This window comes from Erinaceus europaeus, chromosome 18 (assembly GCF_950295315.1).
Source record: "Erinaceus europaeus chromosome 18, mEriEur2.1, whole genome shotgun sequence".
NCBI lineage: Eukaryota > Metazoa > Chordata > Mammalia > Eulipotyphla > Erinaceidae > Erinaceus > Erinaceus europaeus.
In genome coordinates this window covers 60,037,058-60,063,849 of record NC_080179.1, presented here as the reverse complement: position 1 = coordinate 60,063,849, position 26,792 = coordinate 60,037,058, and the positions used below count along the sequence as shown (strand labels likewise).

The 26,792-nt window shown below is 34.8% G+C and overlaps 1 protein-coding gene across 1 annotated transcript in view; it reads left to right on the top strand.

Annotated features, from left to right (window-relative positions):
• LRP1B (LDL receptor related protein 1B) overlaps positions 1–26,792 on the top strand; it is a 1,816,831-nt gene that overhangs the window by 1,106,685 nt on the left and 683,354 nt on the right. Inside the window, exons 22-25 of the mRNA XM_060178059.1 lie at positions 6,620–6,820; positions 13,166–13,411; positions 23,486–23,683; positions 26,425–26,629. Of these exons, the coding sequence (XP_060034042.1) occupies positions 6,620–6,820; positions 13,166–13,411; positions 23,486–23,683; positions 26,425–26,629 (850 nt within the window). The remainder of the gene's footprint in view (positions 1–6,619; positions 6,821–13,165; positions 13,412–23,485; positions 23,684–26,424; positions 26,630–26,792) is intronic.

Genomic DNA, 26,792 nt, shown 5'->3' with positions numbered 1-26,792 from the left:
ATGACTCAGGCACTCTCTATATAGATACAAGCAGCAAAGGAGATAGTATCATTTCGAATGGCTTAGCAGTGTTCCACTGTGACTATATACAACATACTAAACCACTCCTATGTCCTTGGACATCAGTGCTGATTCCAATTTTGTGCTGCTACATGCAGACTGCACTTCTATGAACATAGGTGTTCATAGATCTCTTTGTATGGGTATATTTGTTCCCTGGGTGGTGGTGGTTATATTTTATTGCCACTAGGGATAACACTGGGGCTTGGTACCTAGCTATCACATCTACCATTTCTAGTGGCCATTTTTTCCTTTTTTTTTTTTTTTTTTTGTTTTTACTTTTTGATAGGAATAGAGAAACCGAGGTGGAAGAGAGGGATAGAGAAGGAAAGAGATGGGGGCACGGCAGTAGCACATAGTATGTGTCCCTTGCGCCCCACCTGTAAAGCAGGTCTGCAGATGTCTATCTTTCACTCTCCCTATCTTCCCCTTCTCTTTCAATTTCTCTCTGTCCTATCCAATAAAAAAAAAAAATGGGTGGGGGAAGTGGCCTCCAGGAGCAATGGATTCATAGTGCAGGCACCTAGTCTCAGAGATAACCTTGGAGGGGAAGAAGAGGAGGAGAAGAAATGAGGTGGAGGAGGAGGAGGAGAAAAGAGAGAGACATCTGCTGCAACACTATTTCACAGCTTGTCAATCTTCCCCACTGCAGGTGTAGAACCTTGTACATGGAAAAGTTCACACTTTACTGATACTTCACCACCTAGTCCCTAATTTATATGCGTTAAGTCTTCTCATTACTAGGCAGGGTGTTCAGTTTCTCAGTTCTCGATTTTTTAACTGTAGCCTTCAGTGACAAGCTTCTCAATCAGTGATGCGGACCTCTTGCTGCACACTGGTAGTCAGTGGTGTGCTAAGGTCCTGAACTTGTATGTCATTTCTCTGTTTTTAGACATATCTTTAGTTTTTTAACTATTTAGGCTGAAAGTAGAAAGCACATGCTTGACACTCCTTACTTGTGAGCAGTTTCTTGTACTGATGTTAATGCAGTGGGAGCCAGATTCTAACCTGTGCTGTACACGTGGCCAAACAGCGCATTATCAACGTGAACTATTTTGCTAGCCCTCAAGTCCCCTTTCTAAATAATACTTCACTAAACCCTGTTCCAGCCATGCATATTTTCTGTCTTCTAAGAATTTTATGCCATTCTGGGATGATTTTTGTATTCCTTCGTACAGGTTTGATTTTTAGATAATTTGTCTCTATTAGACATTTTGCTTATCAAGGACAGAAGGCTGTTTTTTCTGACATCATTTTCTACATCCTTCACCACAAAATAAGCACATAGTACTCAACAAGTATTTGTTGAACTAAATTGAAGTCAAACATTAAACTAGAAATGCATATGTAACATTAAAGATTAGTAGCATGAAAATTAGAAAGATTATAATTCAAGGCCAGTGTTGAAAAATTTTATTTTATTGAATAAATGTATGTTTATTTTCTCAAAGATTAACTTCCCTTTAAAATCATTTCCTTTATCTCACTCTCTCTTCTGTAGTGAGGAAATGCTATTTTACCAGACTGTTTCATCTTGGGGTATAATTTCACATCCTGAAATATGGCAAAACCGAATTGTTGATAGTAACTAACATTTACATCGTAGTACATAATTGATCAAGTTATAAGTTGTGTTATCTTTTTATTAAAAGCTAGCCAGATGTTTTTAAATGGCACGTTGAGTCATAAATGTATTATCAATTTAATAATGATGGTATATTTACTTTTTAAAGAATATTTTATTTATTTATTAATGAGAAAGATAGGAGAGAGAGACAAAGAACCAGACAACACTCTGGATTGACTTGTGTCTAAGGTAATTAAAGGGTTCACAGTTGTGGAAGTTAACAGTTGTTTCAATAGTATTTTAATCCCTGAGTTGGAGTTCAGTGGCTTAAAAGCTTCTTTTGTGCTTTTTCTTCCCTGTAGGCTCTGGGAGCCTGAAGGTTTTTAAACTATAAGTAGGATTCTTAGTTTTATCACTCCTGACCAAGAGATAAAGCAGGGTGTGGCAGAGATAATCCAGTGGTTATGCAAAGAGATTTTCATAGCCCCACAGGCTATGCCACAGAGGTAGAGATCTTCTGAGTTTCCTGATTTGTTCTCTGTCCCCTGGTGTCAGCACGGGGCCTCCCTGTCACTGCTCCAGACTCTGAGGGCAGTAGCAATGGAGACTCAGAGTTGCACTTGGTGAGTCCCAGGAGAGTTCTCTCCTCCCCTCAGCCATCCCCTTGTTGGTGAAACAGACTGGAGGTGGTGTCTCAACTGATAAACTGCTGGACTGTTACCAACCACTCAGTCTCTCCCTAGGCCCCTCTCTGTCCACCAGCCACAGGTTTTTGCACTCACCGATGATCTGGTGGGTTCCTGAAGTCCTTCTAGTCCTGTCCTGTTTCAGTCCCAAGTGTTCTCCTTTGGTATTCTTAGTTGATCTGGGAGAGGAGAGGAGAGGAGAGGGGAGGGGAGGGGAGGGGAGGGGAGGGGAGGGGAGGGGAGGGGAGGGGAGGGGAGGGGAGGGGAGGGGAGGGGAGGGGAGGGGAGGGGAGGGGAGGGGAGAGGAGAGGAGAGGAGAGGAGAGGAGAGGAGAGGAGAGGAGAGGAGAGGAGAGGAGAGGAGAGGAGAGGAGAGGAGAGGAGTGGAGAGGAGGCATCACTCTGGTACATGTGCTGGTGGGGACTGAACTCAAGACCCCATGCTTGATAGTCCAGTGCTCTAGCCACTGTGCCACCTCCTGGACCACCATTTACTTTTTTACAATAGACTAACTAGTTTAGCAAGGAAAAAAGAATTTCTGAAATTATGCAAATTTAAATTTTGGCAAAACAGCTAATTTTCTGGGGATCTTGGAATTCTGATTTCCTGTAATTGTTGACATGGTGGTAGCTATGAAATTCGACTGTATATTTCAGAATAACACAAACAAAATAGTTCCTCAAGTGTCTATGCTGTGTTTGTGCATGTGTGTGTGTTTGCACTAGCTACTATGGTAAAAAAAAAAAAAAAAAAAAAAAACAGTATTTCCATTGTTTCTATTTGCTGTGACTGTTATTTAATCATTCATTTTAGGGTTTCTTTTGGGTTTTGTTCCCCTGTACCATGACCTTGTAAATGGATAACTCTATTCCCAACTTTTTGAAATTTATTATTAAATTTATTATTTTTATCATTTAATTGAGGGGTTAAATTTACATTAAAGTTGTTGGCACCTGGTACAGCTTCTCCTCTCCCCAGGATAGTTTCCTGCAAAATAATCTCACCCCAAACTTGGGTCCTTTTCACCATCATGCGCCAGAACACCAACATCCTCGTCATATCTTCCCTCCCCTTCTTCCCCAGAGTCCTTGTCACACTCTATGCTTTATTTTATGTTTTCATTTTCTGACCTTGTTTGTTAAGTTCCACATATAAGTGAGATCACCTAGTATTTGTCCTCTTTTTAGCTTGTGTGGCTTAACATGCCTCCTTAAAGTTCTATCCAAGATAAAAAAATGGAGATGACTTCATGATTTTTAACAGCTGAGTAGTATTCCACTATGTATATACACCAGAATTTTCTTTTTTAAATTTTTTATATTTATTTATTCCCTTTTGTTGCCCTTGTTGTTTTATTGTTGTTGTTATTAATGTCATTGTTGGATGGGACAGAGAGAAATCAAGAGAGGAGGGGAAGACAGAGAGGGGGAGAGAAAGATAGACACCTGTGACCTGCTTCACCACTTGTGAAGCGACTCCCCTACAGGTGGGGAGCTGGGGGCTTGAACCAGGATCCTTAGGCCGGTCTTTGAGCTTTGCACCACGTGCACTTAACCTGCTGTGCTACTTACCAGTTCCCACACCAGAATTTTCTTATCCACTCAACTGAAATTGAGCACCAGGGCTGCTCAAGGTTGGACTACTATAAAGTATGTTATATGAATATAAGCATACATAGATGTCTTTGAATAGGTGATTTATTTCCTATGGGTAAATCTCCAGGAGAAGCCCTGTGGAAAACTGGAGATTTCTTAAAATAGAAAACAAGGACTTTAACTAACTAACCTCTGACCCAACAATTTCCTGTCTGTAATCTTAGGTATATAGAGTGAGATAGGCAAAGTGGGGAAGGTAACAAAGCTATGGCATAACATTCATGAAGCTTCCCTAGTGTGGTGGTTCTCCTGTGTGGTGTCAAAGATCCAACCCTGAGAGTTTGTGCATGGGAAGGCCAGTGACCTACATGATGAGCTAGTCCCCAGATATGTGATCATTCTTATATTCTTTGCTTAGCATAAAGAGCTACAACTCTCAGAAGAGTCTTGCATGCATATTTATCAAGCTGAAAACATCAACAACTCAATATATATATACTTTTAATTTTCATCACTTGAATCACCAGAAATACTTTCATTCCTTCAGAACAGTAGATACCTATCCAGATTTTCTTTTAAAAATAATATTGATTTAATAAGACCGTAGGATAAGAGGGGTATAATTCCATGATGTTGAATATTTATAATTTCTATAACACATCCCAGATTCCAAATTTTAATAATACTGCTTTACCTAATTGTTAAATTTCTTATATATGAAAAAGGAACTTTTAAAAATTGGAATATTTCAGACTTTTTTTCTTCTAAGGTCATTTGCTTTTCTCTTTTACTCAATTAATATTAATTAATTAGAAATTTCATTAAACTTGATACTCATTTATATATGTACATATATATTTGTAAGAATTAATACAAACAAGAAAAGGAGAAGCAATGTTGAATCAAAAATATTTATGAAATTAAATGTGTTAACATGTCTTTTAAGTTTTATGCATCTGTATAGTAACCATTTATGCTTTTTAAAATATATTTTAATCTAGAACGTTTATTTAAGTTGTTACCACTTCTATTCATCAGAGTATATTTTAGTTTAAGTATCATGAAATTTCAACTTTATTTTTTCCTGAATAGGACTAACCAATGCTCTAGATATCATTGCTTTTATAATTACATTTTTCTACTATTTTGAACTGTTCTATATATTTTATTTTAACAAATGTTTATATGTTAAAACTTTTATGCAAATTAATCTATTTCTAGTGTCTCTATTGCTATTAATTTTTTCATTCGTATTCTATTACATTGTATGTCAACTTGTTGCTTTAAAATACTTCCAAATATTTGGCAGATAAGTCCCTACTCACACTTGTGAATCACCAACAAATGACCTCTCTGTTTATACACACACACACACACACACACACACACACACACACACACACACACACACACATATATATATTCTGTGTACTGAGGAAATAGGGAGACACAAGCAAAGGAAATAGGGAGACACAAGCAGTCACCAAATATTGATTGTCTCTCCATGGTCCCTTTAGTACTCTCCATGCTGCTCTTACGTAGTGCCAGGGATCAGACAGAAGAAGTGAGCTCCACTCACTGAATTGCCTCTCAGTTATTGTAATGATTTTTTTTTCTAATTCTATGCCTCATTTCTTTCTATCATAGAATTGCATTAGATAGTATTTTCAGGACATTATAAATTGATAACATTGTTGATTTTATTTATGATGTTAAGACCAAAATATATGCTTCTATTTGTATCATATTTGTTAATTATTAGGTAAAGTGTCAAATATATTAATGTTAATGGTGCCATTTATAGTTTTTCATTAATATAATAATTTGGAGAATTATCACTTTTTAAGTTACTTGAAGTTAAAGTTTAAGAAGACAAATATATACGGGCTCTTGGATATATACAACCTATTTTTCTTTTCCTTACCCCACAGTTTATTTTTTGGGACTTCATTCTAGCCTGATTGAGGGGAGAGAGAGAGAGAGAGAGAGAGAGAGAGAAAGAGAGAGAGAGAGAGAGAGAGAGATGAGCTTCCTCAGTATGGTGAGGGCCAAACTTGAACCTGGGGTAATGTACATGTGGTAGGCAGAACAGGTCTCCAGGCAAGCTGTTTTATTTGTCTTTTACAATGCTCACTAAATAATAACCATTTACTTTTTCTTTAATTTAAAATCAAGAAATGAATGGTTCTGTAAATTCTGTGTATATATTACCACGATAATAATACTGTATATATATGTATTTTATAAAAGGGTTTGTACATCTATCTGGTGTGAGGACTTACAATTGTGTAGAAGTATAAATAGAAGGATATCATCTAAAATCAAACATTTGCTTAAATTAAGGGCTCTGATAGCAGCTACCTAGATACTAGAGGTATTTATACACTGACATAAGTATGTAAATTTTCATTTTAGTAGTATTACATTTCAACTAGTCACTGAAATTTATTTAAATAGTGTAGGATAATAACCTAACACTATAGAAAAGCAAATGTCCATATTTTACAAATAATCACTGTAACAACCAGAATAAGACTTTATTCAAATATTGACATAAGAATATTTGGAAAAATAAGAAAAAAACTATCAACAAATAGAGTCATTGCTAATAGCAAGTAGCTTCTACCTCTGACTGAAGGTAACAACAATCACTCACTATTCCAGTGACTTAATTGCCAACATCCAATTCCTGATGTTTCTTTTTTCATAAGGGAGATGCATCAACAGAGCCTGGGTATGTGATGGAGATATCGATTGTGAAGATCAGTCAGATGAAGACAACTGTGACAGTTTCTTGTGTGGACCACCCAAGTATCCTTGTGCTAATGACACTTCAGTCTGCTTACAGCCAGAGAAACTCTGCAATGGGAGGAGGGACTGTCCAGATGGGTCTGATGAAGGCAGCCTCTGTGGTATTGCATGATTCTCTGCTTTTGTTTCTTTTTGAAAACTAGAACCTTACTTACTGATACATTTTATATGAGCAATTCCCCTTTCTGTTTTTTCCCTTTAGAAGCATTTTTACTATTTAATAATAGGGTTTAACCCTATCAAAATTTTTCAGGCAATTTACGCTTATAGAAAAAAAAAAGTAATACTAGAAATTTCTATTATTGTTCTGTTGTTGTTTTTCTCATTTAAATATAGACAGAAAAACAGAGATAGAGAGTTAAAAAACTAGGATACCAAAACTTCTGCATTGCAGTAGGGGCCGGTTGTGAGTCTGAGTATCATAAATGACAATAGAATCCACTATCCAAGTGAGATACTGACCCAGTGAGAAATTTCTGAAAACAAAGCAAAAGAACCGGCTATTTGTACCCAACTGTTTGAACAGTTTATAGTTTTATTCATAATTAAAACCTCTGGGTAGTCGATGTTGTTTCTACAACTGAACTGATAAATTTTGGTCAGTGATTTCACTCAGTAACAGAATATAGTTATTGCTGATTTATGGGATGGGCTTTACTATTACCCAGGGGATTTAGTCATATTTTTCTAAGCATCACAATAGAAACTTTTAGATAACAAGAATAAAGTGTGTAATCAAACAAATGAAATTTTACTCAGTTGTATATATTTTTCTCTGAAGTTTGTAAGTCTCCATGCACTAGCTTTCTCTCATAAGTATTAACTAGTTCAAGTGACTAATTCAATCTAATAACTTTTGAGTTTTGAATTTTTTTGGTTTTTTATTTTTACTAGTTGTCTTTATATAACAACAGGAAGATACGGAGAAAATTATATTTCCTCCTCTGGAGGGAGACCAGAGATTTAGCAAGAAGATCTTCAAAATACGTCTCTAGATTATACTGAAAGTGACATCAGTAAAGTAATGAAAAGTTTCCAGAATAGGAACAGTGATGAGCTTACTTGAGACTATGAGAAAATAACATAAAGGAAGTGACAGAGCTGCTTGATTGAAAGGAAGAAGGAAAGCTACCTTTGAACCTGCAATTATCATATTTTGATAGGAATTAAGCACTAATAACATGTTGAGTGACATGAAAGACTATTGTTAATTTATCTAATAAAGTGGCTGTGTTTTTAAATAAGGTCATTAGAAGATGAAAAGGAAGACAGAAAAAACATGGTCTTATTTTCTCTTTTGCTCTGTGAATAGAAGAGGAAATATTCCTTCTGTTTTTTTTGTTTGTTTGTTTGTTTGGTCTAATACGATTGCTAATCACCTCTGCTTTAAACTGATATTATAGTTTTCATCTATGGAATCCTGTGCACAAATTTCAAATATCATAGAGAGGGGAAGATACTACAAAGAAACTGGAGATAGGTGTACCACAGAGGAGATTTGTCCTGATTGCTACTTTGACAGAATAAACTCCGCGGGAGTCGGGCTGTAGCGCAGCGGGTTAAGCGCAGGTGGCGCAAAGCACAAGGACCGGCATAAGGATCCCGGTTCGGACCCCGGCTCCCCACCTGCAGGGGAGTCGCTTCACAGGCGGTGAAGCAGGTCTGCAGGTGTCTATCTTTCTCTCCTCCTCTCTGTCTTCCCCTCCTCTCTCCATTTCTCTCTGTCCTATCCAACAACGACAACAACAATAATAACTACAACAACAAGGGCAACAAAAGGGAATAAATAAATAAAATAAATATTAAAAAAATAAAATAAAATAAAATAATAATAAAAAAAATAAAAATAAAAATAAAAAAAAAGAATAAACTCCGCATCTTGCCCTTCATGAGAGGGAGTTGCGGGAGTGTTAGATCAATGAAAAACAAAAATACCCAGAAAGGACTGAACTGCCTTCTATGGTGTTTCTTTCTTGCTTCCTTTCATATGTAGCTTTGTACTGTCAATTCAGTAGACAGTCTCCCTACGGGCAACAATAAGTATCTGCCGAGAAACCACATGCTGGTCTAGTATATAAGTTCACCTCCCACCAACCCTGAGTTCTTCCTTTCCCATACGTTAAGAGCTATTAGCTTATCAGTATTGTACTAGAGGATACAAAATATCTACTAAGTAAATTTAAATGATTAGTATAGATTGATTAGTAGCTAGGAAGTAGCTTTCAGAGAGACTCAAGGTTGAAAAGGTTCATTAAAATAATTCATTGTAGATGACACCAGTGTAATTGGGTTTGCCCTCTTTGTGTCTATTCTGTCCAAATTATTGTGTCAAAAGCTGTTTTTCATACATTGTTTTTGTCCTCTTCCCCTGTTAAAACAGAAATGGGAGACGGGTGGTAGTGCGGACGGGTAGAGTGCACGTTACAGTTTGCAATGACCTGGGTTCAGCCTCCAGTCCCCAACTGCAAGGAGACAGTTTTGCTAGTGGTGAAATAGTTTTGCAGGTGTTTCTCTCCCCCCTCTACTACCCCCTTACTTCTTGATTTCTGGCTGTTTCTATCCAATTAATAAGCAGAGATAATAAAATAAACCTTAAAATAGAAATATGGCTTGATTTGTACAATTTGTAAAAAATCTTGTCTATAAAAAGGATTTGTAAACTGTAATCTGAATATCTGTAAGATATTTTCAGATGTAAAAATACCCTCCTTTTGGTTATGAATTTATTTTTTCAAGATAAAGTTTGACTTTGAAGACAAATTTCTTTCCCTTCCTCCTTCCCTTCCTCCCTCCCTTTTTTCCTTCTTTCCTTTCTTCCTTCAATACCTTCACATATTTTTATACCTTCATACTTTCTTCCTTTCTATTACACCAGGCTTATCGCTGGGGCTGAATACTGGCACTACAAAACCATGGCTCCCCATGTCCATTTTTCTTTTCTGTGTTATTCAAAAGGACAGAGAAAAATTGAAGTGGCAGGAGATAGGGAGAGAGAAAGACACACCTGCAGACTTGCATTACCACTGTGAGCCATCACCACTGCAGGTGGGGAGCGGAGGCTCAAACCCTGGTCTTGGGCAGGTCCTTCCACATAATACTCTGTGTGCTTAGCTGAGTGCACCTCCGACCAGCCCCAAAGGAAATTTCTAAAAATTTTTATCTTCCAGTAAAGTTTTATTCATTTTTACTTAAATAATATTGGCTCACTAGACTGAATATGTTTTAGTTCAAAGGATGAATGAAGGTTAATACTTTTTCTTAACTGCAAATGTTGTGTATATGCTGAGTTTGAGAGTTTGAGGTTTTTTTTTTTCAAATCAAAGTTGTTGGCTTTTGTTTATTACCAGAGTACTGTTCAGCTGTGGTTTGTGGTGGTGTCAAGGATTAAACTTGGGACTTTAGAACCTCAGGCATAAAAAATATTTTGCATAATCATTGTTATCTCCCCTGTCTTGAAGTTAGTATTTTAAAGAACTAAAAAAAATAATAAATAAACCTCCTAATATTAGTTAATAGACTGCTATTTTGTTATTATTGTCATTGTTAGGACTTTATCTCTCTGAACTGACTTCTCTAGAGTTGTGGGTGGGGTTGGGGAAAGAGCATAGTAACAAAGTTTCCTTTTATGATGGTCTGGTTTGAAACTCACTTAAGAAAGGAATGACAAGGGAGTTTGATGATTTAAGAATGGTGTGAACCATTTATCTTTATTATAAGAGTATGCCAAAGGTAAATTAAAAAAAAAAAAGTTAGACATAAGCTAAAAGGGAAGAATGTCCAGTGTGATCTAAATTCAATTTATGCAAAAAAAAAAAAAAAAAGACGAGAAACTTTTAAAAGCTGAAGTGTGCTAAATAAAGGCACCTGTGCTGCGTTCAAGAGAGTTTCGCCCATTGACCAAGACAACTGGGTGTGCTAGCTGGAAACTAGACATGCTGAGTTGTATCTTTGAATATTAGCATTTAAAGAAACAACTTTCAGGTCCTTGAAAAGACAGTTCTGGTGGTAGACTACATTTCAAAATTACAGAGAAAACATTTATAATTGCAAACTTCCCAAAGTAACTAATACCTAAGAGGTTTAGTTCCATCTGCCAATTATCGTGTTTTGCCTAGCACAGTTAATTCTCCTAGCAGAGCTGACCTTTCTCAAGGAGAACTTCTAGGCGCTGTAGGTCACTTTAGTGATACTGCCTTAAGCTGTTAGAAACATTGATAGTATTTCTTAAAGTTTCTTCTTATGTATGTGTTTGTGTGTATGTGTGAAAGGGGTGAGTGGCTAGGGAGGAAAGTAAAAGTTATTGATGCTGAGAGTTCATAGATAGATAGGCCAACTTTGTAGACTAATTAAAAAGAGAGGTCAGAAGACTCTCACTGGAATATGGTAAATGAGAAGATATTTGTCAGATAAGAAAAAAATTAAAAATAAGTTGCATTATTCACTGAGAGGTTAAGGGTTACAGAATAATTAGCAAGAGACTAGACATGAAGTATCAGCATTACATTTACATATTTAACTTTCAATTTCAGCATAGATGTTATTTACCCTAAAATGTATGATTTAATTCTACAGATAGTGTCAGAAAGAGATACTTCAGTACTGAGAGAGTAGTTATATTTGAAAAAAGCTAAAGAGCACTGTGACAGTTTTTTCACCTGCTGGGTTCAATGACGTTATTTACAATAATCGTCTAGAAAGAGAATGTCAATTGAGCTAAAATGGAACAAATACTTTGAAATGACTGCTGTTTTTAAATTATTATGATGGCATGTGAACAAACATATTTGGAGGAACCAAGAAATGATTTTTTTTCCTTCTAAGATAATATCAAATTTGAACTGAATTCTTAGATAAAATGGTTAATATGATCATTTTCCTTTCTTATTACTATAACATCTGTTTGGTGACAAATAAGATAAAGAACAACAGACACATAGAAGCTTAAAGCTCTAGAAAATATTTTAAAATCCCTACATGTTAGCCTCATTTTTGAATTGAATCAATTTCTATAAATAACAGGAAATAGTTGAGGTATGGGAGTAATTACTACTTCAGCTTTTCAATTATAGAACAGTAGTCAACAATAGATTATTATAGAAAAATATAAAAATAAACTTTGAAAAATACTCAAGACTATTTAAATTTTAAAAAAAGTTTTTTTGTTTTGTTTTTTTTTACCTCAACCAGTGTCTACCTAACTCTGCATTTACCTAGGTCTCTAACATCATCATTATATAAAAACAATACTCTGTTCATGTCTCAAAATATGAGCATGCTGTTGTGAAATTTCCCCATCAGAATAAATACTGACTTAACTTTAAGTGCTATAGAGTGTTAAATAAATGTATCTAAAACCCATCAAGTAAAAGTTTCTTTCTTGGGCCAGCAAAATAGTTCACCTGACTTGTGTGCTTGCTTTACCATATATAGGACCCAGATTTTCATCCTATCCCCCAACAAACTGGAAGAGGTGTCAGTGCTGTGTTGTCTTCCCCACTCTTTCTCTGTATCTCTGTCTTTCCTTTTCTAGTTGAAAAAAATCACCCCAGAGTCTTGAGACTTGGAAATGATAAAAATAAATCTATTTCTTTACAAACTAGTATTATTTTTACATATAGAGCCAATAGAAGTTGCTGATTATGTCAGCCAATGTCTATATATGATTTATTTTGTTTACATGGTCTCATTTAATCAGTTATAATAACTAATATATAGGACACGATATAAAAACGTACCTGTCTTAAGTGGTTATAATTAATAAAGGTCAGATTAAATAAATAATTCTTCATTATCATTCTATCAGACTATAGGCACTGAATATATATACATATGTATTATATCACATTTATATGTTCATTTATTTATAAGCACTGAGATAAGCCAAATTCATAAATATATCTTACTTGAGAAGATTTCATAAACTTAATTTGCCTAACTTCTAATAAACTGAGAATAATCATTGTGGTGATGATATAAATACTGAACTTGCAGTTTTTCTAATTCTTCTTTTTTTTTTTTTTTTTTGAGTTGGGATCTCACAGATGTACAATTTCACTGATCCTCAGTTGACATTTTCATTCAATAGAGAGAGAAAAGAGTGAAAGACACCACAACACCAGAGTATCATATACTGCCAGGGTTCAAGCCTTTGTCTTACTCATGGCGTAGCATGTGTCTTACCCAGTGAATTATCTCTTGGCAAGAGATTTTATAGAAATTATAGAATTAAAGATCTCGTATTTCTTATTCCTATCATATAGAATTACATTGACCATTAGATCAATTATTTTTATCATGCCTACCATAGCCCCTGTGAGAAAGAATCCAAAGCTGTTTTCTCCTCGTTTATATATGTACTCTGTTAGTCTAAAGAATTGAGTTCGGTTAGTATTTAACTGAGCACAACGAATGGTGATGTCCTGTAATCTATTCCCTTCTTTTCATAGATGAATGTTCTCTGAACAATGGAGGCTGTAGCAATCACTGTTCTGTTGTTCCTGGAAGGGGAATTGTCTGTTCTTGCCCTGAAGGACTTCAACTCAACAAAGACAATAAAACATGTGAAATTGTGGATTTTTGTAGCAGTCACCTAAAATGCAGTCAAGTATGTGAGCAGCACAAGCACACAGTCAAGTGCTCCTGTTATGAGGGGTGGAAGCTGGATGTGGATGGTGAGGGTTGTACAAGTATTGGTAAGTAGATGTGTAATTTGCTCTATTTGAAGACAGTATGTGAATTTTGTGGTCTTTGTGTATTACATATCTTGCTATTTTTTAAAACAGAGCTTCAGATAAAAATTTAAAACACCTTCAGAGTCGTACCCCTCTTATCCTATGGTTTTGTTAGTTTCCTTTTTATAAATAATTTTTTTAAAGTAGTTGTATAAAATTTAAAGGGGCTGGGTGGTGGTGCAGCTGGTTGAGCACACCTGGTTCAAGCCCCTGGTCCTCATGCAGGAGGAGAGCTTTGCGAGTGGGGAAGCAGGACTGTGCGTGTCTCTGTCTCTCTCCCTCTCTATCACCCCTTCCCTCTCAATTTGTCTGTCTCTATCCAATAAATAAATAAAGATAAGAATAGAATCACAAAGATTTAAAAATTAAATGATAAAATGAACAAATATATCTCTTTTTTTACCTACTTCAAAGTCTTCTAAGGTGATATCATCAGAATATTTTCCTCTTAACATTCCATCAGATTGTTACTATAGGATTATGTTTTCTTTAAAACTGTATTCATTATCATTCTTCCCAATGAATTTACTTCATGTGCTCCAAAGCATTTTATTATTGTTTTTGTTAATTTTGCAGACTTTTTAAAATTAACCTTCCAAAGTCTAGCCCTGCCCATATAATTCTATTTCTACTGTTCTTATAAACAACTCATTTTTCTAACAGTATTCATTAGTTAATTGCCCACTTAGAATACTACTAATTGTTAGGTCATATTCCACAATGACATCAGAATCTGGCATTTGGAATCTATTCTTAATAGACATTCATGAAGTATGTGAACTGAGGTAGATTATATTTAATATCTTAAGCCTTAGTTATCTCATCTTTCAAATATTAATGCTTACTGTAACTGTGTCTCCTTAAACCAAGGTTGGGGAACGTGTCCTTTTGTAGGTCCTTACATGACCTACAAAATCATTTGGTCTGTCCCTGCCAAGTTAACCATAGGTGGAATTTGAAATTCACTAAGTCTGGGAAAGTTTTTTTTTTTTTTTTTGCAATTTTATTGTTGTTATTTTATTATATTATATTTATTTATTTATTTATTTATTGGATAGAGGCAGCCAGAAATCAAGAGGGAAGGGGTAAAAGAGAGGGAGAGAGACAGAGAAACACATGCAGGCCTGCTTTACCACTCACAAAGCTTTTACCCTGCAGATGAGGAATGGGGGCTCAAACCCAGATCCTTACACATTTCAACATGTGCACCCAACCAAGTGCGACACCACCCAGTCTGCTTTTTTTTTTTTTTTAATAACGACACAAACTGCTAATTTCTAAGTTGGTAATTTTGTATGGCCCTCAAATGATGTTATGTCCTCTGGCATAAAAATTTTCCCTGCTCCTGCCTTAAAGCAAGTTATAAAAATAAAGCAAACTGCTTTACCTCACAACCAAACTGCTTTATCTCACAACCATTGAGTATTCATGAATGATGTTTCCCACCGTGCTTTCCAGTCCTTAACTTGAGTTCAAGGGCATGTAGAGGAACATGGGTGGAACTGGTAAGTCTGGGAACTTTATAGGGAAACACATTACATCTTTATGTTCTCTAATCAGTCACAGAAAATTAGCATTTCCTTGAACAGTGAGTATAGGCTGCAGGATACAGAAGATATTAGTAACAACTAAGTGTATTTTTTTATAAAAGAAGTGATAGATTTTATAATAGAAGTGTAGTTAGTATCTCACATATTGCTTATGTTCCACTGTTGAAAGCCAACAATGGAAGCCATTGGATCCAGCCCTGAATCTTGTTGTCGGATGCATTAAGAAATCAACTATATCACTGTATCTGAAGTGTTTTTGTTTTATTTAATAATCTTATTTTAATATAATTGGTTCTCTTTTCTATGTGTACTTACTTTTTCTTACTGTTTTATAATTTCTTAAACATTTAGATAAGTAGTTCTTGTGTTTTACCAACCCCTATGAGCATATATATCATAAATGTTTTAAATTTTGTGTCTTACATATCACTTTCCATTCTCGTCTCTCAAAATTTTGGATATTCTAAACAACGACATTTCTCCCAGTATTCTTCTTCTCTGCTTATCTTGCTTTCTACTTATTTCTCAGTTCACTGTCTACAATATTTTTATCTACTTAAACATGGAGTCACATTTTCCCCATTTTATTGCATGGTTAAGGGTTTATATCACAGTTGTCTACACAGGGGCAGCATTTCCCAGGTCTGGATCACAAGTGTCTGCAAAATACACTTATTCCCAACCTATGACTCCACCCCACCCCTAGCCCCACCTCCCACCTTCCCTTTTCCATTCCTTCATCATAAAACCTTGCTTTGATGCAGTGTACTACACACAGTCCAAGTTTCACCCCACTTTCTCCCTATTGGTCTCTGTCTCCCAAGTTTCACTTACATGGGAGATCATGTTATTCATCTGTTATTCATCCGTCTCTGATTCATCCCACCTTACATTTTTCTTTCAGATTCCAGACAAGGAGAGACAATTATTGGAATTTTAGAGTTTCTAGTCTAAGATCCAGCCTCTTAGTAGTTTAGTTGGCGTTAGTTTACCTACATTGTTCATATAGATCTGTCCATTTTTATTCCCCCTTTTCCAGTGTATTTTCTTCTTCTGTTTCTGATGTTTGGCTTCTGAATTCACTTCTACCAGTGATGAACTAATTAAGAGTTTATTTGCTTATTTTCATGTAGGACTCATTTCAGTAATCCTTACAAGATAGGGTTGCTGGTGGTGCATTCCTTCAGTTTCTGTGTGTCTGGAAAGATTTTTATTTCTTCTTTATACTTGAAGGATAATTTGGCAGGGTAGAAAATTTGTGGAGGGTAGTCATCTTCCATTCCCTTCTTGCCTCTTAGGTTTGTCTTGAGAAATCTGATGAAAGCCTGATGGTTCTACCTTTGTGGTGTCTGATTCTTTTTCTAGCAGCCTATAATATTTCTCCTTATCTTTGTTTTTAAATAGTTTTATTATGATGTAATGTGGTGTGGGTCATTCTTAGTTAGGAGTCTTAGATGTTTAGCTTCCTGTATATTGATGTTTTGAGCACTGCCACAGAATTCTTGGTACAAATGACTAACAATAATAGCAATTTTTGTGTTGATAGTCATTGCATCTATATGTGAACAAGGCCAAAAGTTGACTTTGGACACAGCTACAGTACTAATTTTTCAGGAAAACTGACCCTGTATCTAGCTTTTGGATACAGACCACAAAATAATTGACTTACAATGAATGCCTTTGTACTCTGTGAAATCAATAGTATCTCATTTTCAGTATTATAAAGCTTCTAATTATGTGTGTAGGCACAAAGATAACTGCCCTAATAAAACTGATCCCCTTCTACTTTATATTCAGAATGAAACTCTAACAGTACCATATTATTTCTTAATTTTAAGATTCTTGTATTTCACACCTTTTAAAGTTAATAATGGAGCTTTTGTAACATGAATAATCTAACCTGCTGATAATGTAGCCTTTTATGAAACTGCAGTATACCAAAAACCATTATTTGTCTTTATATTGTTCAATATATAAATTTTGTTAGGTATTGAAATTTATTTTAAAACATATATGTGTATGTATATATATGTATGTGTGTGTCTGTGTGATTTATTTTCTATTTGGTTTATTTTATTTCTTTTTGAAAAATGTACAGCACATTCAAAGTTCAATAAAAATGATGTGCTTATTAACTATTATATGCTTTCAGAATAATTGTTTTTTTGATTTTCTTTTGCACCTTTTTTATTTCTATCCTTCTTAAATTTGGCCTCTCTTTTAAAAATGTGTTCTATTGAATTCAAAATATGTGCTTATTATTCTTAACATTAAAAAAATAAAAACTTTACTCTCTATATTTCAAATTAGAACCATGTTTCACTTTTTTATTTTTCTTCTTTGGAGTTCTCTTGTCAATCTCTTTTATATCCATATTTCTCCCTGTTCATTCTTTCACAAACTGTATACAGTCTAACTTTTTCTGAACTATGAAACTGAGTATATTTTCTTTATATTTACTTCTAGAATCTGGTTAGTTTAATGATTTATATAAATAGAATATTTATGATCTTTAATTTTTTACTGTCTTATAAATTTCACTTTTCTTGTACAACTCAATATTTTATCTTTCTGACATGTTCTATCTTTAATACATAATTAATTAACCTTTCTTTTGAAGTGCTGGTTTCATTTTACTAATGAAAACATAGAATTCTGCTACTGACTGTATTTTTTTTCTGTGCTCTTTACTGTTAATCAGCATTCCACTTTCATCGCTACACATATATGTGTGTATGTGTGTGTTGATATAATAATTACCATAGTTTGGCTATGGTAAATAAATCCTTAATTATTTACTTCCTATGTTAGAAATACTATTCTAGCCACATTGAAAATAACAATTTAGCTTTTTTATTTCTTAATTTCTCATTTTCTGGATTAGGCTAGATTTTTCTCATTGATATTATCCTTGTTCTTACCCTCTCATTTTATGCTCTTAAATTTTCTAAATTATATTTATTGTTTTAAGGAAAGAGAATGTGAATATCAGTACAAAATGCATAAATATAGCCATTGTATAGCACTGTAGTGATATAGTAGAACTTGTGTCCAATACCTAATTCTTAATTCTCATTTGTCTCTGTGTGTCCATTTAGAGAATCCCTTTCCACTCTGAGAACTTCCTTTATGACTTCAAATCTGATTGTTGTGGCATTTCTCCCTCTATTGTGTTTTCTGCTCTCTAGTTCTTTTTCCATCAATTATCAATAAATCACCTGATAGTTGGCTGAAATGTGTTACTTTTTTTTAATCCCTCAATTATATGATTTTGCTAAGGGGTCAAGTTGTCTAGTTTTCAGGAGTCACAACTTTAATGTGCCTTATACATCTCTGTGTCCTTACTCCTTCCTCTCTCCAGACCATATTTTTAAAAATTTTTTATTCTATTATTAGATACTGCTAATGTTCAAATTTTATGACTATGAGAACCAGGTCCAAAATAAGTTACTTCATTTCCCCAGAGCCTTATGGCTAAAAGGTATTATAACAAAGATTTTGAATTTTAGTTCTGCTGCTAAGATCCAAACCATCTCACTTTCATGCTGTCTGTAAATGGGACATGTTTCATGAGCATATTTCTGTCACCACTTATACAAAGCTTTCTTATAAACAAAGACTGACTCAAAGTATTTTATAGTTTACATTGTAATTTTATTTACATTTCTTCTCCTGCATCATAGTATTCATTTCCTTTATCCATTAGAAATCTGTGAAATATCAAGTGATCCATCATTATGAAATATATAAGCACTTATAAAGGTACAATTTTTACAGTAAATGATAGGTAGGTATTAAATGGTCCTCTCTTTTAAGCAGTATAGCCCCCCTTTTTTTTCAAATACTCTACTGCTTACTGTTTCTGTCACTTATCTCTTATTTTTAATCTTAGATCACACACACATACACCAAATTCAGACTTTTGTCACTAATGAGAACAAAAAAATTTTTACAAATGAAATATAAAGCAGAGCTATTGAGAAAAAATATGTATGGAAGTTTTTTTAACAAATAATTAAAGGGAGAGAAAAAATGTTCTTAAGAAAATTGATGAGAAAAAAAGAGTTGGAGCCATAATCTTGCAAATTCATAGAGAGTTGTAGTAGTAGAATTTATTTTATTTTTATTCTTTAAGTTCTACCTCCTCTGCCTTCATATAATCACATTTTAGTGGTATGTAACAAAAATCTATTCCCAGTATAACTACTACTGAAGAAATGAAAAAAGAAACAAATTAATAATATATATTGAGTGAGAGCAATGATAAATAGACCCTTTACCACTTCATACATTTGTACTGTGTAGAGGGAATATATCTGATGATGAGGGAGAACAAAACTGAGGAAATTTAAATATATACGTAAGTACAGAAAAGATAGTTAAAAAATCTTGAGGCTGCAGCAAAGAAGGCATTGTAACTAGCATATCATTTTTGTTTGATAGTGTAAGTATTATAAAGAATCAGAAGCTATTCTTATAGAATTGCTAGTTGTAGAGTTGTAATAACACTTTTACCTGAGAGGGCTATAGATGGGCTCTTTTGCTTCAGTCTTCCACTGCTTTCATATTCCATCTTGAAAAAGTCATGTGAAACTTTAGAAAAATAGCATTCAAGAAAACTAAAGATAGAAAATTTATAGCTAGAAGATTCTGACTTTTGAGTGTTTTTTTTTAATACATGTGATTCTTCATGTTAAGTGAGATAAGTCAGAAACAAAAGAATGAGTATGGGATGATTTCACTCATAGACAAAAGTGAAAAACAAGATCAGAAGGGAAAACACAAAGCAGAACTTGGACTGGAGTTTGTCGCATTCACCAAAGGAAAAGGGTGGGGGAGGATGGCTCAGGTCCTGTAACATGAGTGCAGAAGAGGACCCAGTGGAGGTTGAATTGTTATGTGGAAAAGTGAGAAATGGTACTCATGTGCAAACTATTGTATTTTATTTTCAACTGTAAACCATTCCACAATAAAGAAAATTAAAAATATATATCTGATTTTATAAACATGAAATTCATCACAATAAAATGTAAATTGTAACCAGCTGTTTGGTTCATGTGCCATCTCAATCTAAAGGGGGAAAAATCAAGTAATTTCTATATTAAAATTTCAGTGTTTGGCTTATTAAATTCAGTCATTTACGAAATAAGAGCTAGAAATAATTGTTAGAAGATTTTACATATAAATGGATACTTCACATTTTGCTCATATGCATTCCAATTTAGTAGGTCTTCTAAAGACTATTCTACATCAAAATTTAAAGACACCAGAAAATTTTTCATTGAGTTTTATTTCCGTAAATCTTTTTTTTAAAAAAATCTTTCTTTCTTTATTATTTGATAGAAACAGAGAGAAATTGAGAGGGGAGAGGGAGACAGAGAGGGAGAGAGACAGAGGGACACCTGTCACCCTCCTCCACTGCTTGTGAAGCTTCTCTCCTGCAAGTGGAAACCAGGGGCTTAAACCCAGGTCCTTGTGCACTGTAAAGTGTGCACTCAACCAGGTACACCACCTCCTGGCATCTCCCTATTTTCTCTGCAGCACTTTATCTATCTATCTATCTATCTATCTATCTATCTATCTATCTATCTATCTATCTATCATCTATCTATCTATCTGTCTAAGGGGTTAATGCTTTAGAGTGCAATCATTGACATATAGATACAATTTCATTGTGTAATAGGCCTCCAGAGTTTTCTTCCTATTCACCCTCTCCTTCCCTACTCAGAGTCCTTGACTTTGGTGCAATGCACCATGTCCAGTCCATGTTTCACTTTGTTCTGCCCCTCCCCATAGTCCCTTGCTTTGATGCAATACACGGTGTTTAATCCATGTTTCACTTAGTACTCTCCCTCCTTGTCCCTTCTGTACTAAGTCCCACAAATAAATCAGATCATGTGGTATCTGTTCTCCTCTTGTTGGTTTGTCTCATTCAACATGATGTCCTCAAGTTTCATCCAGGAGGATGCAAAGGAGACTCAACTTCATTATTTTAGACAGCTGAGTAGTGTTCCATTTTGTATACATATCACAATATTTTAACCACTCAACTGATTTTGGACATCTGGGTTGCTTCTAGGTTCTTACAATTATAGACTATACTGCTATGAACATAGGTATACACAGATCTCTTCGAATAAGTATTTCTGTCTCCTTTGGGTAAATCTCCAGGAGAGGAATTGCTGGGTCATAGGATAGGGCTATTCCGATGTCCCAATAATTTTCCAAATTGCTTTCCACAATGGCTGGACCATTTTGCACTCCCAGCAGCAGTGAAAAAGTATCCCTTTTTCTCCACATCCTCTCCAACATTTGTAATTTCTATCTGTTCTGATGTACTGTACATGCTCACAGGTATAATGTGGCATCTCTATGCTGTCTTTACTTGCATTTCTCTGATGATCAATGACTTTGAGCACATTTTCATATATCTTTTGGCCTATGGATCTCTCCCTACAGGAAATGTCTATCCAGAAATGTCTGTCTGTCCATGTCCTGGCCCCATTTTCTAATGAGCTTTTTTATTATTATTCTTTTTTCTTCTTTTTTGGTGCTTAATTTACTGAGCTTTATATGCTTTGGTTGTTAGTCCTTTGTCTGATGTGTGTTGTGTAAAGATTTCTACCATGCCATTGGGTATCTCTCTATTTGGGTAATGGTACCCTTTGCTGTGCAGAAGTTTTTCAGTTTGATGTAATCCCATTGGTTTATTTTTCTGTTGGATTTGAATCTTTGAAGGACTTTTTGAAGCACAGGTCATGAAGTTTCCTGCTAATGTTTACTTCTGCAAATTTGATAGTTTTTGACCTAATGCCCGTATACTTGATCCATTTGGAGTTGACCTTTGTGCATGGTGATAAGTGATGGTTCAATTTCATCTGCTCACATGTTTCAATCTAATTTTTCCCAGCACCATTTGTTGAAGAGACTTTTCTTTTGCCATTCAATGGTTTGGGCCCCCTTATTAAAAATTAGAAGTTTCTTTATTTAAAAAAAACTATCACAGGATTCAGTTTTCATGATTTCCCACTGTTTTATGAAATAGTATTTTTGTTATTTATAGCTCTTTGTTGTTGTTGTTAATTTTAGAATATATTTCAAAGAGAAATAATATGCTACTATAATATAGCACAGTAAAGATCAGCTTTTATTAGGTAACTGATCATGAAAGACCTCTCTGGGGAGATGGGATTAAAAGCAATGTCTGTTTGCAAAGAATAATGTCTGTTTGCAGTGAACAAAAAGCCATTAATACTAGGTTTAATAGAGTTGAGTCCATATTCAGAGCATGGAAAATGTACAGGAGGTTGAGGAAGGGAAATAGAATTGTAGCTATAAATTTCAATGTCCTTTAGAAAGGATCGATTGTTCATAGATAATTACAGTTTTTTGTTTTTATTTGGGGGAAATGGATTATGATTAATAGTATTAATTTTTGGTATTAATTTTTACTGCTACTGAAATATCAGAAATGAACTTACTCAAAATTATAAAGATGTGAAACCTGAGAATACTATATTTCAAAATCTATAACTCTAGAGAAAAAGCATTATTTTCCCTAAGTCTGAAATATTATCTGAAATTTACAAACCCATTGGCCTGACTTAAATGTCACATCCATTTCCTGCTCTCATTCCCGTGGACAAGTGTTATAGCAGCTCACATTCAGATAGTGTGTCAACACTTAGGGCGAGGAATCTAGAACGCTCAGAGGGATGGTACCAACATGAAAATGTATGTGAGCCTGTGTCTCTCATTTAAATGTGTATTCCTTGTGAAATTCATGTGAAAATTCATGTCTAGCACATTCTAGTGTGTCAGGTAGTAATTAATGCAGAACTCAAAACATTTTCAAAGTAACAGTATTTTAGTAACTTTCAGAGACTGACACATTGTTTCCTGTAAGTACAAAAAGAAAAGACCTTAATATTTCTGTTTTCCTATGTTTTTGCATCTTTTCCCTCCACTCAAGTTTAAAGACTAGTGGGGACCAGTGTACTAATGATTGTCAAGGATTGTGAAGAAAGTTACCACCTTTTGCCTTATAGAGGATACTCCCTATTAATTCTACTGGATCTCTATTTGATAGATCCATAGACATGATATACTCTTAAAATACAAGAGTTAACTGTTACTAATTCTTAGCAACTTCTATGATGACTTTTATGATGGTTGGATATTGAAACTCCACTACAACAGTAGACATAACTTTTCTTTGAATTTCAATCATTCTTATGTTCTTTAATTAGAATTAAGTAAACCAAATTTAGGACATGCACTACATTATTCCCTTCTAAGGAGCATAAATATATATACACAGTTTCTGCTAATTTTTAAATTAGGAGTTAAAAAAAATTATTTAATGACACGTCATGATATAGTAAAAAATACTTACAACAATTGATTTTGACCTCAACTATTTTATTCCACATAGCAAAATATGTAAATATTCTTATATGCCTCTTAAAATTAATTTAAATTTCAGATCCCTTTGAAGCATTCATCATCTTTTCTATTCGCCATGAGATCAGAAGGATTGACCTTCATAAAAGAGATTATAGCCTGCTTGTTCCTGGATTGAGAAATACAATAGCACTTGATTTCCACTTCAATCAAAGTTTACTTTATTGGACAGATGTTGTAGAAGACAGAATATACCGGGGCAAACTTTCTGAAAGTGGAGGTATGCATGATACAATTCTGACTTAATATTTAGGTTAACTTTTAGCTGAAAAGTTTCCAGAAAATATTTTGTAACAATAAGGAAATTTGTTTAATCTTTGGCCTCCAATTTAAAAATAAAAGATTTATTTATTTCTTACTGAGGAAAGGAAAAAGAACCAGAGTATCACTTTAGCATATGAGTGCTGGGAATCAAATCTAGAACCTCATAATTGAGGGAAGAATTCCACCCGCTATACCATCTCCCAGATTGTAACTTTTAGCCCTTTATCTTCTCCCTCACATATTTTACTAGGGATTGGAGAAGATATTTGTAGGAAAGAGAGTGGTGAAAGTCTTTGTTAGTCAAAATATTTTGAAATGTGAACTTTCTCATGGACATTTAATGAAAAGAAAATAGCAACAGTCATCTCTATACTACTAGCTGTATTTTTGTGAGTTACATTAACTCAGTTTGGATTGATAAAATAGCTCCTTTGGGTAATATGGTGTTTTACCATCCAACTAACCCGAGTTCCATCCTAACCCCACTTCATTGGAAGCTTTGGTGATATAATTGCTTTACCTGTCTTTACATCTCTGTCTCTCTATATATCTGATAAAGCATGGAGTGATGAAGTCCCCATGGTAACAAAAATAAATAAATAAATAATAGTGGGGTTTTTTTTTTTTGGTATTATGATACAACTTTTCAAGATAATTCAAAGAAATAATAATAATAATAAACTGTTTGAAGGACTACTAATATGAACTAAATATTTTTCCAAAAATGAATTTGTCTTTTTTCATCTGATTGAAGATTTTTCAAAGAAGCAAGACTTTGAGATACATATGTGATACTTTTCAGGTAAGATGCTGTATTTGGATACTGCTCAAAGGGCTAGGTAGCACTAGAGAAATTCTAAATGTCTCCTTAAATCATATTTATAACTTTGGAAAAATAGTAATATTCAAACATATACTATAAAGAATTTTGTTCTATTGCAAAATGTTATCAAATGTGGAGTTAAAGTCAAAGGATTAGATTATTAAAAAAAAAACACACTGGGCTTCTGGTGGTATCTCAGCATCTTAAGCTCACATGGCACAAAGCACAAGGACCAGAGTAAGGATCTTGGTTCAAGTCCCTGGCTTCCCACCTGCAGGGGAATTGCTTCACAAGCGATGAAGCAGGTCTGCAGGTATCTGTCTTTCTCTCTCCCTCTCTGTCTTCCCGTCCTCTCTCGATTTCTCTCTGTCCTATCCAACAACAACAACATCAATAACAACAATAACAGTAACCACAACAATGACAAAACAAGGGCAACAAAAGGGGGGGGGAATAGCCTTCAGGATTCGTGGTGCAGGCACCAGGCCCCAGCAATAACCCTGGAGGCAAAAACTAAATACATAAATAAAAAACACTATAAAATGTTTAAATTATTACTGGTAACATCAGAAACTGGCACAGATTTTTTTTAGGTGCCAAGAGATACCTCCACCAGTAGAGTACATGTCCTGATTTACTAATTCATGAGTCACTAAGATTGAGTCTGATGGGAGGATAAGCAATAGCACAGGTGACTACATTCGAGATGGATTCATGTTGTAATGTCACTCTCTTCTCTCTCACACACACACTCTATTTCTCAATTTAAAAAACTGAAAAAAAATAGCATCAAGAGTTGTGGGGAGATCCTCAGTATCTCCCATATGTATGAGACCCTGAGCTCAAGTCTGAAAACTACATTTGACAATATATATTGTTTTTAAATATTTGTAATCCCAAAAGAAATTAAGCAGTTAATAAACTACTGGTGGACATTCCAAGTTTGATTATTTTTATTTAGACTACATTAATGTCTTCTTTTATTTGCAAATCTGTTATGCCCTGCAAATCCTGTGACCCTGGATTGCTTGAGTTTGGGATGGCAGTGTGATTCAGGTTTACTCTGTTGATGTTAAATGTAAAAGCTGTCTTTATGCCATGCTCCAAAAAAGTGTGGGGTGCTGACTAGCTATAATGCATGTCACCCCAGGTGGACTTTTCTAATTATTCTACCCCTGAAGATAAACATTTAGATAGTGCTCATTTGAATCAGCACATCATTATTCCCTAAAGTCCTTACTCTGCCTAAAAAGTCAGAAGCAAAGAATAACTTTTTTGCAACCTACACATTATCATTAGCCGCAGAGTGGTTTAAAATATTGTTTTGGGGTCCAAAGGGTGACACACTGGGTTAAGCGTACATATTACCAAGCTTAAGAACCTGGGTTTGAGCCCTGCTCCCCACTTCCTACAGGGAGTCCGTGTCATGAGTTGTGAAGCAGGTCTGCAGGTGTATAGATTTCTCTCCCACTATTTCCCCACCCTCTCTCAGTTTCTCTCTGTCCTATCTAGTTAAAATTATGAAAAAAAAAAAAAAAAAAAGGACAGGGTGGCCTCCGGGAGCAATAGATTCTTACTGTCTGTACCAAGCCCCAGTGATAACGCTGGTGACAAAAAGAAAAATAAGTGAAAAGAGAAAAAATATTTTGTACCTTCAAAGAGAAGACATAAGAGGCTTAAGTTTTCTGGTGGCAAGAAGACTGATAATTCTAAGTTTGAGGTCTCAGTTTGTACCAGGAACACCCTTTTGCACTCTTCTGTCAAGATTTCTGGAATATTTAAGTGCTTTGCACTGCTAACAAGTAGACCTTTTTCTATGTTTTCAGTATGTTCCTTGAATGGGAATAAGTGTCACCTCCCTCTTGTTTTTGTAGGTGTAAGTGCTATTGAAGTTGTTGTAGAACACGGCCTGGCTACCCCAGAAGGACTGACTGTTGACTGGATAGCAGGCAACATTTATTGGATAGACAGCAACCTGGACCAAATTGAGGTGGCCAAGCTGGACGGTTCATCAAGAACAACACTAATAGCAGGAGCCATGGAGCACCCCAGGGCCATTGCTTTGGACCCGCGATATGGGTAAAGAAAAGATTTTTTGTAGTCACTTTTGCATAAAGTATAAACTTTCAAATTAATATTGAATTCATTCTCTCATACATGATGCCAGAGTGTTTACCAGTTTATTACAGGATTGCTTACATAGGTAATTTTTAGAAACTAAAATGTCACTTCTTTCTTAAAT